The sequence below is a fragment of the Limanda limanda genome, chromosome 22 (genome assembly GCF_963576545.1).
Source record: "Limanda limanda chromosome 22, fLimLim1.1, whole genome shotgun sequence".
Taxonomy (NCBI): Eukaryota; Metazoa; Chordata; class Actinopteri; order Pleuronectiformes; family Pleuronectidae; genus Limanda; species Limanda limanda.
In genome coordinates, this window is record NC_083657.1 from 4876926 (window position 1) to 4894089 (window position 17164).

The 17164-nt window shown below is 42.6% G+C and overlaps 2 protein-coding genes across 2 annotated transcripts; both read left to right on the forward strand.

The window, feature by feature from the left end:
- The first annotated feature begins 73 nt into the window (after positions 1–73).
- On the forward strand, positions 74–4579 carry LOC133028888 (lecithin retinol acyltransferase-like). The gene is made up of 2 exons (XM_061095922.1): positions 74–701; positions 3178–4579. The coding sequence occupies exons 1-2, from the start codon at positions 138–140 to the stop codon at positions 3328–3330; spliced, it is 717 nt and encodes a 238-aa protein (XP_060951905.1). The 5' UTR covers positions 74–137; the 3' UTR covers positions 3331–4579.
- Positions 4580–6573: 1994 nt separating this feature from the next.
- On the forward strand, positions 6574–15100 carry rbm46 (RNA binding motif protein 46). The gene is made up of 9 exons (XM_061066654.1): positions 6574–6667; positions 7872–8052; positions 9051–9207; positions 9391–9520; positions 10352–10449; positions 11256–11679; positions 12657–12856; positions 13105–13207; positions 14829–15100. The coding sequence occupies exons 1-9, from the start codon at positions 6583–6585 to the stop codon at positions 15098–15100; spliced, it is 1650 nt and encodes a 549-aa protein (XP_060922637.1). The 5' UTR covers positions 6574–6582.
- Positions 15101–17164: the final 2064 nt, after the last annotated feature.

Sequence of the window (17164 nt, forward strand, 5' to 3'; positions counted from 1 at the left end):
TGACGTCAGGGGCTCGTCCTCCTGCAGGGACGTGTGAGGAGGAGGAGAAGTTGGAGAAGTTGGAGGAGGAGGAGGAGGAGAAGTTGGGAGCAGGACAGCCTCTGGTCCTCAGTGTGCTCTTCCTCCCCGCTGCAGACATGTTGGACACCCTCACCTTCCTCCTGCAGAGACTCTTCCTCCTGGCTCCCATCGGGCTCTCCTCCCGGCTGCCTCCCCCCCCGCTCCCCGGCCGCTGTGACCGGGACGAGGCTCCTCCGCAGCCCGCTCCTCCGCACCGGTTCCAGCGGGGAGACCTGCTGGAGGTGCCCCGGACCCTCTTCACCCACTTCGGCATCTACCTGGGCGAGGACCGGGTGGCCCACATGATCCCGGACATCCTCCCGGTGCTGACGGCCGAGCGGCGGCAGGTCCAGGAGATGGTGACGAACACGCGCCTGCTGCTCGGCGTGCTCGCCAAGCGCGCGTCCGTGCGCGTGGACGCGGTGGAGGACTTCGCGTACGGGGCCGTGATCCGGCTGAACGCCATGGACCGGGCGGTGCTCCGGGGCCCGCTGCCCCGGGGCCCGCTGCCCGGGGAGGAGGTGGCCCGCCGGGCGGAGCTGATGCTCGGCTCCGTGTCCTACAGCCTCCTGTGGAACAACTGCGAGCACTTCGTGACGCACTGCCGCTACGGGAGCGCGCAGAGCCTGCAGACTGACCAGGTGAGTGGCTTCTTCATCACCGTCATCACCTTCATCACTTTCATCACCTTCATCACCTTCATCACCTTCATCACCTTCATCAGCTTCATCACCTTCATCACCTTCATCACTTCACTTTATCACCTTCACCACTTCATCAGCTTCATCACTTCACTTTATCACCTTCACCACTTCATCAGCTTCATCATCTTCATCACCTTCATCACCTTCATCACCTTCATAAGCTTCATCACTTTCATCACCTTCATCACCTTCATCACCTTCATCACCTTCATCAGCTTCATCAGCTTCATCATCTTCATCACCTTCATCACTTCATCACTTCATCACTTCACTTCATAAGCTTCATCACCTTCATCACTTCCCTTGATCACCTTCATCACCTTCATCACCTTCATCACTTCATCACTTCACTTCATAAGCTTCATCACCTTCATCACCTTCATCACCTCAATCACCTTCATCACCTTCATCAGCTTCATCACTTCATCACTTCACTTCATAAGCTTCATCACCTTCATCACCTTCATCACCTGAATCACCTTCATCAGCTTCATCACTTCATCACTTCACTTCATAAGCTTCATCATCTTCATCCCCTTCATCACCTGAATCACCTTCATCACCTTCATCAGCTTCATCACTTCACTTCATCACTTCACTTCATCACTTCACTCCATCGGCTTCATCACTTCACTTCATCACCTTCTTCACCTTCATCAATTTCAGCACTTCACTCCATCACTTCACTTCATCACTTCACGTCATCACCTTCTTCACCTTCTTCACCTTCATCACTTCATCAATTACTTGATCACTTTATTAACTTCATTACCTATATCACTTCTTCTCCTCCATCACCCTCATCACCGTCATCCCTTCTTCTCCTTCATCACCCTCATCACCTTCATCACTTCTTCTCCTCCATCACCCTCATCACCTTCATCCCTTCTAATGTCTCATCACTTCACACTTCATCACCTTCATCACTTCGCCTCTTCTTCTCCTTCATCACCCTCATCACCTTCATTACTTCTTCTCCTTCATCACCATCATCACCTTCATCCCTTCTCATGTCTCATCAGTTCACTTCATCACCTCAACAGTTGTTTTGTGAACTCTTGTGGTTCCATCATGGTTCTGATGTGGTTGTTTTACTGTCCTGGTTCTGTGCTGGTTCCATTGTGTTCTGTTACACTTCTGAGGTGCTCAGTTGTAGTTCTGTCCTGGTGTATTGTGGTTCCAGTTGTAGTTCTGCTCTGGAGAGTTAGGTTCCCAGTTGTAACGGTTCTATTAGAACAGACTCTTCCATTAAAAGTAAAAATCCAGTATTTCCACTGATGACGACCCCTCCCATGTGTCTGGTGACCCTTGGAACGGCCTCAACCCTCGAGTTGAGAACCACTGGACTTAAACGACTGCGTATGAACTAAAATAACTCAGGATCATTGTTGTTGTTTTTTTATAACAACATGTTTTAATGAAGTAGAAACTAAAATATCCGATCTGAGAGGTTAAAGGTTAAAAAACAGAAACTCCAGCTTCGTCTTCGTCTTTCTCTCTTCAGCTTTGAGGTGTGTGAGTTTGTGAGGCAGTTTTTTTTTTAAACGAGAGGAAAATGTGCGTCGCTGTTCGGAAAAGTCCAGAGAACAAGAGCTGCATTCAGACTGGTGCCGTCTGCCAGGAGCCAATGAGCTGCAGCGGCGGCAGGCTGACGACAGCCACGATGATGATGAAGATGAAGGAGGGCTTCTGTTTCTCATGTATCATTACGTTTCTATAGAAGACATGTCCTGAATCGGAGTTTCCAGGATCCTCAAAGACTGGAAGGATAACAAAGGTTTTTTTAACACCTATAAAAAGCTGCGATTGATTTTGATTTGAAAACCAGAGTGTGTTGAAAAAACTTTTTTATAAATTCCATTCAGTGCACGATATATATTTTCTTTAACATCGTGTTTTTCGAAAAAGTCACCTCATCACGCAGATTTTTTATTTTCTCATTCACATTGCAGAATTCTTTTTAATATAATAAAATAAAAAGTTTCAGTCCTATTGATTTGAATCGGCTCCACCTCTGTTCAGCGTCTGGTTTCGTTCAGGCCTTTTTTTTTTTTTTAAAGTGCGGCAGAAAGACTTTCCCCCGATCGAGTTTCACTTCCTGTCATTTTGAACGTAAACATTTGACCTGTCGACATGCCGCCGTCAGCTTCTTCTACAGGATCATTACCGGGAGGGGGCAGGGGCCAACAGGAGCTTTAACAGGGGCCTCGGGGCCTCAGGGGCCCCACAGTCCACTCAACAACAGCTCAATTGTTTTCTCGCTACTTCACCAGAAGTCATGTCTCCTCAGTCAAAGTTAATCACGTGTATTTTGATTTTTTAATCTATAAAAAGTACGTTCAAGTTTTATTTCTTTGATAAATAAAAAAATATGGATAGTTAATAATATTTCTTTTATTTCTCCTCTCTCCAGTTCTGTGAGTGGCTGAAGCTGCGGATCCTGGCCCAGCGTAACGTGCTCCTGACGGCTCTGCTCGGCCTCCTGTCCATGGTGTGTTTGGGAATATCCCTCAGCACGGCCCTGCCCACCCTCGTCATCCCCTTCACCCTGTGGATGGCCAGTTAGAAACTTCAGGTCGCCAAGGAAACAGGCCCATCCTCCGACAGAGAGGACGGAGTCGTCTGCGAACGATCTCCTCCACGTGAATAACTCGATAGTGACAGAAGCTAAATCCACTCGTAGCTCTTTGCTTCTGCTGCACATGAACTTTTTTTAAATCTCTATTTGCTAAGAATTAACAGCAGAGGAAGAAACTAGAAATTCACATTAGCAGCATTAGCCACCAGGACTGGACTGATAGATAAAAGAAGACAAAATAGAAAAACATTGATAGTTTGAAGTGTTTTAATGAAGTTTTTAAGTTTTGTGGATATCCCAAATTGAAACTGTGACGTTAAACGGACCAAAGATCAACTTTAAGACAATTTAAGTTTCCTTTTTTTCCCTTTTTTTTTTTATGAAAATGTTTAATATTTTTCATATTTGGTCTTGATTGGCCGTCAGATTAGTCAAGTCCGGTTTGTTTGTTTTGTCAAAAGCTGAAACAAGTCAAGGTCGTTTGACTGATGCTGCCATCCAATCAGACACCAGTGTTTATTATGGGACCTGTTCGTTTCAGCTCCTAAAGGACCAGTCTGGTGTTTTTCTGTATTGTTGATATTGTAAAAAATAACAACGTGTTTGTCCACCTCAGTGAAGTGGGAGATGTCGAGGACTAGTTGAAGCGGTGGATTAATCTACACGTGAGGTTTTGATTCTTATTCGTTGGAAACCTTGATGTTGGTTTGTGTTTTAGCATGAGATTTATTGACAAGAACAAAAATTATAATAATCAGCGGTTCAGTTCATTAATTCCACCTTAAATTTTCATGTTTTAAATGAAATATTGGACATTCTCAGTTTTGTACACATGAAATAACAAACATTTGTTGACCCTGGAAAGACTGAAAAAGTTATCTTGAAAGAAAATCATGAATTTTCTGTTTGGGGAGCTTTAACTCCGTCTTGCTCTTGACAAATTCGAGATCTTTATTCAGCGTTTGTGGCTCATTAGTGTTTCCACATTAAAAACTTGAAATCAAGTTAGAAAAACACAAAATCTTGACTGTACACAACAGTACAACAGTAATAATAATACGTTTCTCTACACTGTTGCCTTCCGTCCCTGAAGCTCTTCTGTAAATATCTGTAAATATCTTTGTCGACAGGATTGTTTTTAACAGTCACAATCTTCTGTACAAAATGTATTTTTTTTACAATGCTGTAACCCTTTATACCGTGTTTATGTAAATAAAAGAAACGGAGACAACTTAAACCTGTGGGAGTGTTTGATTTCGGTGATTTTAAGAGTTCTAGATTGTTAACTGTTAAATTCCCCCATCAGATCTTTTTGAGTTTTCAGGTATAGAGAAAATTAAGTCTTTGGTGTCTGCTGCCCTCTGTTGGTATTGCATGGTAACAGCATGAGCAGCAAGCCTCAAGCAAACCACAGAGACAGTTTGTTGCTGACCGAACATTTACTTTATTTAAAGCTTAAATTCCTTCTGTAAAAACCTTTCATTCTAAAATGTCGACAACATGAAATAAGAAGTTGGAACCTGGTCTAATTGAGAGTTGACATTTATGTTCGGAAATATCTGTAAATCAACACATTTTTTTTTATTCAATAATATATCATTTTATATTTAATTATTAGTTTTAATGTCACAGATTAACTGAGGAAGTTTCACAGTTACATTTAAGTGAAAGAATTAGACTGTTCACCGAGACAAAGAGCGAGAGAGAGGGAGAGAGATAGTCTGTGTGTGTGTGTGTGTGTGTGTGTGTGTGTGTGTGTGTGTGTGTGTGTGTGTATTCTGAAACAAAGCTGTTGTTGTGAAACAGATTGAGTTGAGAAATTAAACAACTGAAGCTGCTCAATAATTTAAATCCTGACGTCTCTGTTGTTCTGAGGTTTGTGACTCAACAGCATCAGTCTGCACTGTTTTTATTTGTATACATAAAGATGTGTATGTATATATATATATATACATATTGTGAATGTATGAATGTATGTATAAAAACACTTGAATATATACATCAGTGTTATAAGAACGACCTAAATTCTTTGAGAAACATTTGAACGTCTACTATGATAATTTGGGTTGGTCCATGTCCCATCTGCTAACATGGAGGAGACAGCGTTAATGACATGTAGTGCATCCAGCCACTTGCCTCTGATAAATATTTATATTGTGACTTTCTTTAATTGATTTTTGTTATATAATTAAATTAAGTTTTTAGTATTGAGTCCTTTTATTTTTCACATTAATGAATTTGCCTTTATCGTATTGTTCTTCTATATTATGTTTTATCTGTTTTATTAGTGTGCGTTGTTTTATAAATTAATTTTACTTCCTTCAGTTTTATTTTGAATTATTTTATTTTAGAGGAACTCTCTGTTGTCCCGCCTGCAGGTAGATGCTGCGCGCTGATTGGCTGATCGAGGCACTCCTCCTCACGTCAATCAGACTCAGTGACGAAGAAGAAGCAGAAGAAGAAGAAGAAGAAAAAACGTTTTGTGCTAAAATGGCGAATGACAGAAAAGGTGAGTTTTAAAAGTTCACTTCGATAAAACTACTCGGATAAGTTGGAGCTAAAGCTGCGGCTAACGAACATTAGCCAAGTTAATAGTAGCATGTGTGCTAGTTTGTGCTAATGCTAGCCCCGAATGAACTGTTGCACTTGCTGGTTAGCAGGTGAAGCTCCGTGTAGCTAATGATGCTAATCGCTCCTAGCTTAGCAGCATCAGACAGCAGAGCTAACATTAGCTTGGTTTGCCTGTGGAATTAGCCAGTGAGTTAGCTTATAATGATAAATGGTCATATAGAAGTTATCATGTTGGTAAATTCTCTGAAATTTGATTCACTTTTTAAATTGAATTGAATTGGTTAAGTGTGTGTAATTAAAGCAGATGTTAAATCCCTTGTAAAGGCTTTGAAGAGCTTTCATGCCTTTTATCTTTGTACACTTTATGGATCAAACCATCAAAGGACTTTGTCAATACAGACAGAAATCATCATTAGTATTATTACAGACAATATAAAGTCTATAATCATTTATCTCTGCTAATTTGTACTTAAAATAAATAGTAATTTGACTTCTAGTAAAAACTCAGACAAAGCAACTGTAATGTTTTGCTTCCAGTTGTTGTTCAACTTGAAGAAGTAGTTCCCCTTCAGAATGTTTCTTGTTATGTTTGGAGGCACAGACAAAGACCTAGATTCTGACATGGAAGGAGAGCCCGAAGGAGAGCTGGGGCAGTCGTGCACCAAGGAGATGGCGCTGTTCTCTCTGATGAAGCAGACCGGCTGCACCATCATGCAGGTGAACGGCCAGAGGAAGTTCGGCGGTCCGCCACTCGGTACGTGTGTGAAGAAGCTCATGAGCTCTGGTCAAGAACTGCTGAGGATGATGGTTTAACATCTGCTTCCCAAGTTTGTGTTATTAGCTATGAACTTCAATAAAAACGTACTCGACAAAGATGTCTCTGCAGGGTTCCTACGGTCATGAAAAACCTGGAAAAGTCATGGAATTGTAAAATGTGTATTTCCAGGCCTGGAAAAGTCCTGGAAAAAAATTAAAATCCCAAAAGTTTTGGAAAAGTCATGGAAATTTGTTATTTTCATATTTTCATGTCGTTCATTTACGCTGAGTTTTAAATGATTCATATGCTTTAAAAGAAATGCGCTCAAAATATAAGCAGGCATACGCTCTCATACTAACTGAGCTCGTATGAGAGCGTATGCGTAAGGTATACTGTTTGCCTTGGAATTGTCATTGCTAGTTTAAATACTACATTTTGTCACGTTCTCATGTATACACTGAGATTTCACAAAATGTTTGGATATGGAAATTTGGTTAAAGTTGTTGAAAAGCAGTGGTGGGAAGTAGTTACTGTACTTAAGTAGATTTTTCACATATCTGTACTTTACTTGAGTATTTATTTTCCTGACGACTTTTTACTTTTACTCGTTACATTTGAACAAAAATATGTGTACTTTCTACTTCTTACATTCTCAAACTGGCTCGTTACTTGAGCAGCATAGGTTGGCGCGCATCTCTCTCTCTCTCTCTCTCATCTAGGGTTCAAAATTTGTAAAATTATACATTATATACATTATATGCATATTGTTGTTATAATTTTGGTCAGTTGAGATAAATCTTGAGGAGAAACATGTTGGGTTGTTTTGTCTCTGTATAGACCTACTATAAAAAGCACTTTTCATTTTTAATTTTGGTAGTTGTACTTTTACTTTTGATACTTAAGTACATTTCAACACCAGATACTTTTGATACTTAAGTACTTTTAATATGAGCTACTTTAAGACTTTTACTCAAGTCATTTTCTGACGGGTGACTTTTACTTTTACCGAAGTCACTTTCAGGTAAGATATCTGTACTTTTACTCAAGTATGGCTTTCAAGTACTTTATACACCACTGTTGAAAAGTCATGGAAAAGTCATGGAAATCCATTGGTCAAAATGTGTACGAAGCCTGTCTCTGTAAATCCTCCTGTTAAAGACAGAAGGTGCTCAGCTTCGACTGTGTGTGTGTGTCTGTACAGGTTGGGAGGGGCCGCCCCCCCCGCGTGGCTGCGAGGTGTTTGTGGGGAAGCTTCCCAGGGACGTGTACGAGGTCCAGCTGCTGCCTCTGTTTGAGAGCGTGGGCCAGGTCTACGAGCTCAGGCTCATGCTGGAGTTCAACGGCCAGAACCGCGGCTACGCCTTCGTCATGTTTGCCAACAGGTGACAAAGAGAGGACTCAATATCACGCTACGCAAACAGGATTCTGTTGTATATCCGATAAATAATGATGTTGACAAAGAATCGGCGGGAAACTACTTTCAGGGTTCCCACGGTACCTGGAAACCATGGAAAACATGGAATTTATTTTTTAATTTTCCAGGTTTGGAAAAGTCATGGAAACTGAGCAAAAGTGAACACTTACATGGAAATTGAAACAGTTGTCCTGGAAAATTTTATTGGATGATGTGTAAAATAGTAATAAAATGAAACTATTGAGCACAGAATTAATATGAGTTTATAAAAACCCTTTTACTGTAGATAGAAATGGATGATCCCATGTTGTAGAGCATGCTCTTGGCATCCTATCTGGTATATTGGATGTTGGAATTTGATGCAGGCAACCTGGTGATGTGGACTTTAAAAATATAGTTTCGGATTGGTGGACTTCGGGAATAATAACCTAGAAACGTTACTCGCGATCTCAATAGAAGGGTCAAATACATGCATTTCCCAGCCAACAGGGGAGCCTTGACATCTACAGTGAAACTTCTTCTGCAAGTTTATCCTCAAATTTAATTAGCTGTGTTTTAACTGTGTGGTAAACCTGGGTTTATCAACGTTAGTTAGTAATCAGTGCAATCTTGCTAGCTAGCAGCTTACACTAGAATTGTTAAGGTCATTTTTACCTTGCTTTTTAAAATACTAGAACTATGTTGATCCCCATATGTATTTCACTCATTGACTTTTCCTAAAACCGTGTTATTCACCACATTTAGGGGAGGGGGGCGCGGATGGGGTCGGAAAGCTTCAGGGGCCTATAGATCATCACTTAATAAGGGCCCCTTGAAAATCAGGAGGTAGCATGGAATTTTTTTTCAAGGCAAACGTGGGAACCCTGACTTTATATCTGCTGCTTTTATTTTGAAAAGTCAGGGAGTGTTTCAGGGTCTCAATTGACTGTGATCGTTAAGTGTTGGTGAATGTTGGTTGTGGTGCAGAGAATCAGCGCAGAGGGCCATCCAGACGCTGGACAACTACGAGATCAAGCCGGGAAAGTTCATCGGCGTGTGCGTGAGTCTGAACAACTGCCGCCTCTTCATCGGCTCCATCCCCAAAGAGAAGAAGAGGGAAGAGATCATGGAAGAGATGAAGGAGGTAAACACGAGGAGGACACGCTACAGAAACATGCTCCTTCTGTGGCTTCCACCTCCGACACAATTATTTGAATTTCTGTTGCGAAATATATATATTTTTGGGCCTTTTGGGACCATCTCTCATAACTTCAAGTTCTCTGTTCAGCACACGGTGTAACTCTGTGTGTGTGTGTGTTGGTTTCAGGTGATGGAAGGTGTGGTGGACGTCATTGTGTATCCCAGTTCCACTGAGGAGAATAGAAACAGAGGGTTTGCCTTTGTTGAGTTTGAATCTCACAAAGCAGCAGCCATCGCCCGAAGGAAGCTGCGGTCTGGTCAGTATTAATATTAATATTATTTAGGGCTGGGCAAGTTAACTCGTTTTAATCGAGTTAACTCAAGTGATGAGTTAACTCGATTGTTTATCCGCCAATTATTTTCTTTTTTCCTGTTCTGCAGCAGTCAGCAAGAGACTTTCACAAAATAAAAGCCTGACTTTCACAATAAAACAATAAATAATCAAACCTGAGTTAATGCGAGATAAAATAATTAATCGAGTTAACTCATCACTTGAGTTAACTCGATTAAAACGAGTTAACTTGCCCAGCCCTAATATTATAATTACACACACACAGTCTCTCGTGCAGCTCCTCTCTGTGTCCAGCAGAGGGTGGCAGACCACCACACTAAGTTAAAACCAGCTGTGATAAATCCTCCCTACAATTCAGAGGAAGAGAGCTATTTCAAAAAGAGAGGAAGAAAAATAAATAAATATTATCTTCATCATCTTCCTCCTTCTTCTTCTTGTCCTTCTACACACGAAATCTGGCCGGGACATTTGTGGAGGACAGTCTGAAGTCACTTTGTAAATGCAGCGTGAACAATTTCAGTATTTTATGTCAATACCAGAAGTTTTGAAAATGTTTTGAACTTTGTCATCATGTTACCTAGTGCAGTCAATGGGAATACAGCATCTTTAAACATCAGTGTTCTCACTCATGGAGCAATCAAACTTTGTGAAGATAAATCACAGACATCTTTATATTGTTTAGATGAAGTTCAGACATCAGAGTTTTTTCCTCTTCTTCTTCTTCTTCTTCTTTTGTAATATTTTGATGACGTCACGACTAAAATGTTCTGCCCCGCCCTGTCTTTGTGTTTAACAGGAACCTATAAGCTTTGGGGTAACAACATCCATGTGAACTGGGCCGATCCTGAGAAGGACGTGGCCGACGAGGTGATGCAGCGCTATAAAGTCCTCTATGTACGTACACGTGTGTGTGTGTGAGTGTGTGTGGAGATTTTATTATGCCTGTGACAACTAGTGGCCGGAGTATATTTTATTAATCTGGTCTCTTTCGTTAAATGTTTAAAAGTTATTTCATATATTTTATGAACATGTGCACGTAAAATCTGGGCAACGCTCATCTTTCTTCATTGGTCATAAAATAACGAGACAAGAGAATTTATACCTTTTAGAAAATCCACCTCACCAGAGAGTGTAAAAACTTTGAGTCTGTTAGAGATCTTCTGAGATAAAACGTCGGGCCCTCTGCTCGTGTTCTCGGCTCCTGCAGCCAGAGGTCGATGTTTTCAGAAGAAGCCTGTGAAATATTCAGCAGCCTTGTTCACATCAGAGGTGAAACAGCAGGAGACGACTCAGTGGAGCTATTCAGCCTCCAGGGAATCAATTAGTGTGAAGCCTTTTACTCTGCAAGACCGAGGCCAACCGATACTAACCTGAGAGCAGCTCACAACTGTGTGTGGGAGGCCCAAAGTGTGTGTGTGTGTGTGTTTGTGTGTCAATCTGCTGGATGATGAAATAATCTCAACTTTGAGACACCTAAACGATCGCACTCTTCAGCGTTAGTTCAGTCTTGATGTGCTTCGATCATTTTATTGCATCACTGATACACAGACGCTGTCCTCTGGTCCGTCATGTTCACATATCTCTGGTGTAAAGAAAACCTGTAGACCTGCTGCCATGATAGCAGCGAAACCGTAAACACATTTCCTGATTTTAAAACGGAGGATTTAGTGGATGATCGTGCTCTTGTTTCTCTGCTGCAGGTTCGTAACCTGATGCTCGGCACGACCGAAGAGACGCTCTTTCACGAGTTCTCTAGCTTCAAACCGGGCTCCGTGGCGTTTGTCAGGAAGTTCGGTAATCAGGCCTTCGTGCACTACCGCCACCGCGAAGACACCATGGCCGCACTGAGCTCAATGAACGGGGCCAAGATCGATGGTGCCACTGTGGAGGTGAGGCTGTCCAAACCAGTGGGGATGAGAAACAGGCAAGGGGCCAGCAATGGCTTCTGCAGCCAAGGGGACCTGGAGAACAATGCAAGAGGAGGAGGAGCAAAGGAAGGAAACGTGGCGCTGAACAGGAGCGGTGGGGGGGTGAACCTAGACCTGGATTATGTGTGTTCTCCACCAAGACGTGCGTCCGTGCCGCCTCAGCTGGTGAATCCCTCATACCCAGGAACAGCAGGAGGTGAGGACGGGGGGGCTATGAGTAATTCATGTAAATTTTCACTCATAATGTTGCCAAAGAGAATCACATCAGAGAGGTCAGTGTGGATGAAGACTCTTTTCTCACTTTTCCAGCAGCCGAGTCATCTAAATTTAAATTGCATCAAATCATCTGCATAGAAACATCAGTCAACTAGTTTCATGATAATAAGACAAATAACCCAGGAGACATTTAGTCCCATGGACCAAAACTTTCTAATTAATTAGTTTCCAGTTTAACTTTACTGACACTTGCCAAAACTGACCAAACTTTTAAACTTTAATTAAAATAAAGTTTCAGCCTTTGAGAACGAAAAAAATTCAGGCCAGAATGAATTCAACCTTCGATCTGCGTGTTTTCCTGCCTGTGGAATCCTCCTGTTTCATTAAACCCTGTGAGTTCTCAGCACGAAGCCCGACTCCTCATCACTGTATTGACACAGCTGTGATAAAGATCTGCCGTTGGAGCAGTGCTGCCCGTTTCCTGATGCCCGCAGACATTTCAGAAAATGAGAAAAGTTTCAGAGTTAACTCTGTGCAAATGGACTGTGAAATGTTTATGAGAGGGAAGATGTCACCTCAGCGACGAGAGAGGGAGAGAGGGAAAGAGAGAGAGAGAGTCAGTCCGGGGGGAAAAGGAGGGAGGGGCTCACTGAGAGATGGACAGAGGGAAGTGAGGACTGTGTATATAGATGATCCATGACTGTGTATAAAGATGATCAGTGATGGTGAGACTCTCCACAAGTCTGTAAAACTCTGGAGTAGTGTTGATACTATTTGTAACCATAGCAACCGTACACTGTAAGTAAAGATGGATGACATAAGATGCATCAGTAGTTTGACCTGAGGCCGGTTCCTGCATCTTCAAACCTTCTGTTCCTCATCGTGTCAAACCCAACGAGCGCTGAAATGAATCCTGTGTTTGTTTGTCGTGATCTCATTGTGTGGTTGTGTTTTCAGGTGACCTGGACAGGTGTGTGTTCCCGGTCTTTCCCGGCGCCCCCCTCTCCCCCACCAGCCTGCTGTCGCTGAAGCAGAGTCAGATCAGCTCTGCCGTCAGCCTCCTGGACATCTTCTGCCACAGCAACTGCTGGTCGCAGCCCGAGTACCACCTGTACTCCACCCCGGGGAAGGATGGCCAGCTGCTGCTGATCTACAAGGTACAACCCTGCTCCTCGTGTGGAGCGGGTGGTGACACACAGATGTATGTGTGCACTAAAGCACCAGGTTGGATATTCCAGTGTCAGGAGGCCTCACTGTGTGTCAGTGTTTAGATTCATTTGTTTCAGCTTCACTCACCGTCATGTTTCTCATTTTCGCTTCACTTTCTCAGCAGGAATTAAAAGTAAAGAACAGTCATTTAAGATGTGAAGCAAGTAAACAGTAGATTACGTGTGTGTGTGTGCAGGTTGTGATCCAAGCTACACAAAGCAGCTACATCCCTGACAAGCTGTGTGTGCTGCTGGACGACGCCAAAGAAATAGCTGCACAGACCACACTGAGGAGCCTGGGTACTTTTCAACACACACACACACACACACACACACACACACACACACACACACACACACTTCTGATGGACAGTTCATGTCTCATATGTTCCTAGAGCCTGACGATTGTTAAAAGCTACAATGTGAAGAACAGACGACAGCAAAGCAAACACCCACAGTGATTTCAGAGTGTTTGCAGATATTTAAGCAAATTAATTTAGTCTCTTAATTTATATGAAAGTGGCCAAAGTTACATATTGAATGAACGGGGACAAAAGGTTTTACATCTTTCTGCCTGAGGACTTTAGTAAGAAATCATCCTTTCAGAACAAGAACAATCATTCGGCCTCCTTCTGTAGAGGAGGTGATGAAGAGGACGGTGTAGATCTTCAGACGATTTCTCCTGGAATTGTGTAAAACCGTGAAAAACACTCAGGTTTCTCCTCCTCACACCTGCAGCACGTCACTGTGTTTGCGCTCAAACCCGACGTCGCAGCCGCTGTGGTTACATGAGCCGAGATTAAAAAGGTTTTAATATTTGATGACGGGAAGAGAAAAAATATGGGACAGAATAAAGTTTTAACCAGCTGAGACTTGGCAGAGGAGCAAGACAGAAGCAGAGATTTCCCGGCGTGGCTGTTAGATCCCGGCGGCTCCTCGGTGACTCCATCCCACTCAGGGATTTCCATAATTTTGAATTTCCTGGAAAGCCTGCAGTTCCTCTGAGCTTCTGTTTTGCGGCAGTGAGTCGGGGTTATATGCAGACATTTTTGTTTTGAGTTTGAGAGGAGATTGTATCGCCCCCCATTGTCAGGCCGCAGACAGAATCCTGCTACCATATACACTGTCATTACCCATCATGCATTTCCTCTAACCCACAGCTGTCGAGTCTTTTCTCAGCTTTTTCGTCCTAAGTATCATCCGACTGAATTATTGTTAAGAACCTGCTTCTCCTGGGGACGGCGCTTAAGTGCAGCGTTAATTCACCATCCGTGCATTTTAGAGTGGGACTCTGAAAAGTCATCACACGAGTGTGAAGAGGAAATAAGAACCTCGGAACAGGAGTGAAAGTGGGTCATCTCAGAGACCCAAGAAACATGATTAATATGAGGCTGAGCTAAAGTGGTTTCCTTAATTGTCTCGCAGGAAGCAGGTTTGTGTCCCTGCGGTGTGAAACGCCGGCCGCCGGCCAAACAGCAAACCAATGAAAAATAGTTTGTGTTTGGACACGAGATGTGATGAGGACGCTGGGAGCGCCGGGGCCTCTGGAGCTCCGCCCCCTGGTGCTCGCTTTTAATCAGACGCCGAACACGGCATCCATTTTTTATCACCCGCCGCGCCGCAGGGAACTGAATATCATCGAGTGATGGAACTCAACCTACAAAATAAAACTGTTTCCCTCCCTCACTTCTCTGTCTTAAAGTGAAGAGAAAGACTCAGATTCAAGAGCTAGAGTCAAAGACTCAGATATTTGTGAAGCTATCAATTTACTTCATGTTACATCTTCACCTGCTTCCATAAACATTTAAAGTCATGTGACCTTTGATTCGATGCACCAGCTTCTTCTTCTCCTCTTTCTATCCATCACTTTTTGTAACCTCAGTCTTTTTCTCTGTCTCACCCTCGTCTTCCTCTCTTCCAGATTTGTCTTTCCACAGCGAGTCCTCCAGTGATTCTCGGAGCAGCACCTCCCCCCCCCCCGCCCGGCCCCCCTCTGCCACCATTCAGGGGTTTCTGACCGACGACCGCAGGGCCTTCACCTCCTGCCTTTCTCCCTCTGCTCCACCCCCACCCTTCTCTCCCCCACCCCCACCCTTCTCTACCCCACCCCCACCCTTCTCTACCCCACCTCCACCCTTCCCTGCCTCCCAGACCCAGAGGTTCTTCATCAACTCCCCGTCGCCTTTTTACTGACGGTGAGACACGCGAAGATCGGAAGGTTCATATAATGTACATAATCACATTTCAACTTGTTTCCTTTCGATTTTAGTATATTATGAAAGTATTGTTTATCTTTATATACAGTCACTGATGTTTTATATACACTTATTGATCGTGTATTTCACCTGTTTTCGTGTGATGATATAAATCTGCGTCATGTTGTTGCAGGAAGTTTTTCCCAGTCTGAGCGTCGGCTGTTTTCTCCAGCAGAGGAGCGAGGAGAAAAGGCAGGACTCTCTTTTTTTTTTATGTCTACACCACCAAACATGTCCTGAGGCTGTGTTTCAGTCTGGCTGACGTTCAGAGCGGCCGCTCCACACCTTCTAATGTTCGGAGACGCGTTCACGTCCTTCGTCTGTTTGTTATTTCTGCCTCTGTTTTAAAAAAACCTATCTTGCCCAGAGCCGCCTGTCGGGAGCGAGGGATAATGTTTAGTCTGTGATGAGTCGCTCAATCTCTGACACTGTTTAGATCCCACGAAAACATACAAATCCAACAGACGTAAACGACTTCTATCAACCTCTGGTAAATGTCAGCCTCCTCCCCCTCCTCTCTGCCGGCTCGGTCGTCCCACAATGCATCAGCAGGAACACAGATCTCAAATTCATCCACATTCATAAACATTTGAAAATAATGGGATTCTTTACGGAGGAGTATGAGGTTCGGGCACGAGGGGAAAAAAATTTGAGGACGAGTATTTAAATATCATTTAGCATTTTGAGAATAAAATTGACATTTCAGGTTCATGAATCCAGTTCGAGTGGCAACGACAGAGTTGGATCTTCTTCTTCTGACCAGTTTACAGACTGATTGTCACTCTGCGCTAATGAGATAAAGCATCAGTTTAATATGTGCTAATCCTACTAGTAACACGTATTCTTTTCATTTTTTCTTACACCTGACCAACATATTCATCCATTTTATACATAATCCGAGAATTTATTTAAAATGTACACTATTAATTATAAACATTCAAATTCTAAAACTAAAGATGAATATGTATTTTTATAAATTTTCTATATCACCTCATTTAAACAAACAAGAATAGATATTAATATTTTCCAATTGATGTGAGAGCTGCTGAGGAAGACATGAACCAGGTGGTTGGTTTCTTTTTGTAGAATGAGACACTAGAAACAGAGCAGAGACACTTCATGTTCAAAGTTCTTTTAACATTAATTTAAAATTCATTGGAGACACAAAGAGACGAGGGTGGAAGTTAAACAAATTTGTTTTCACTCTTGAACTTTTATTGATCAGTTTTAACTCGGATCAAACCCGATGCAGAACAAGGACAAATGATTCTCTAAGTTCAGGCTGAGCAGCTGACGTTCTTGTTTTTATCAATTCAGGTTCTTCGGATCGTAGCCTGATTTTTCTTTTCAATGTTTTACTGCTTCTTACTCATGTTCCGACGTTTTCTGGAATTTCTGTAAAAGTGTCTCCGTGGAAATGAGAATAAGTGAAGTGTTGTGTGTTCAGTGTCCTGCAATAAAACATTAACTGTTGATATATTTACAGCCACTGTGTCGTTTGCCATCATTTACTGAATGAACATCAGCTGTATTGAAGAATATTTGAAACCAGAGATTGAGACATTAACTCCTTAGGAAAATGTTTACTGACGTTTATAAAGTGAGAAGTCGAGTCATTTTCTCATAGATGTATGTTTAGAACACACCTGCTGTTTTTCCGACTTCTTTCCTTTTTGAGTTCTGTCTCTTTTAACTATAGAAGTCGTGTTTTATATCAGTCAGTCAGTTTTACCTCTAGCTTCTCTCCTCACATGTCCTCAGTTTGAAACCCGGCTGGTTGTGATTTAGTTTTTAGTTCTTGTTCTCTTTTGAATTCGTCCCTCATCCCTCTCTTCTGCAGTTCGTCTTTTTTTTGTGATCGCTCTGACTCAGGTTTATAATCCCTGTTCACCACCTCAGCTTCTCTCCTGTCAGCGCTCACAACTCAACACCTTTTGTTGTAATCAGCCCTGTTGTTGGCGCAGTGTGTGTGTGTGTGTGTGTGTGTGAGAGAGAGAGATAG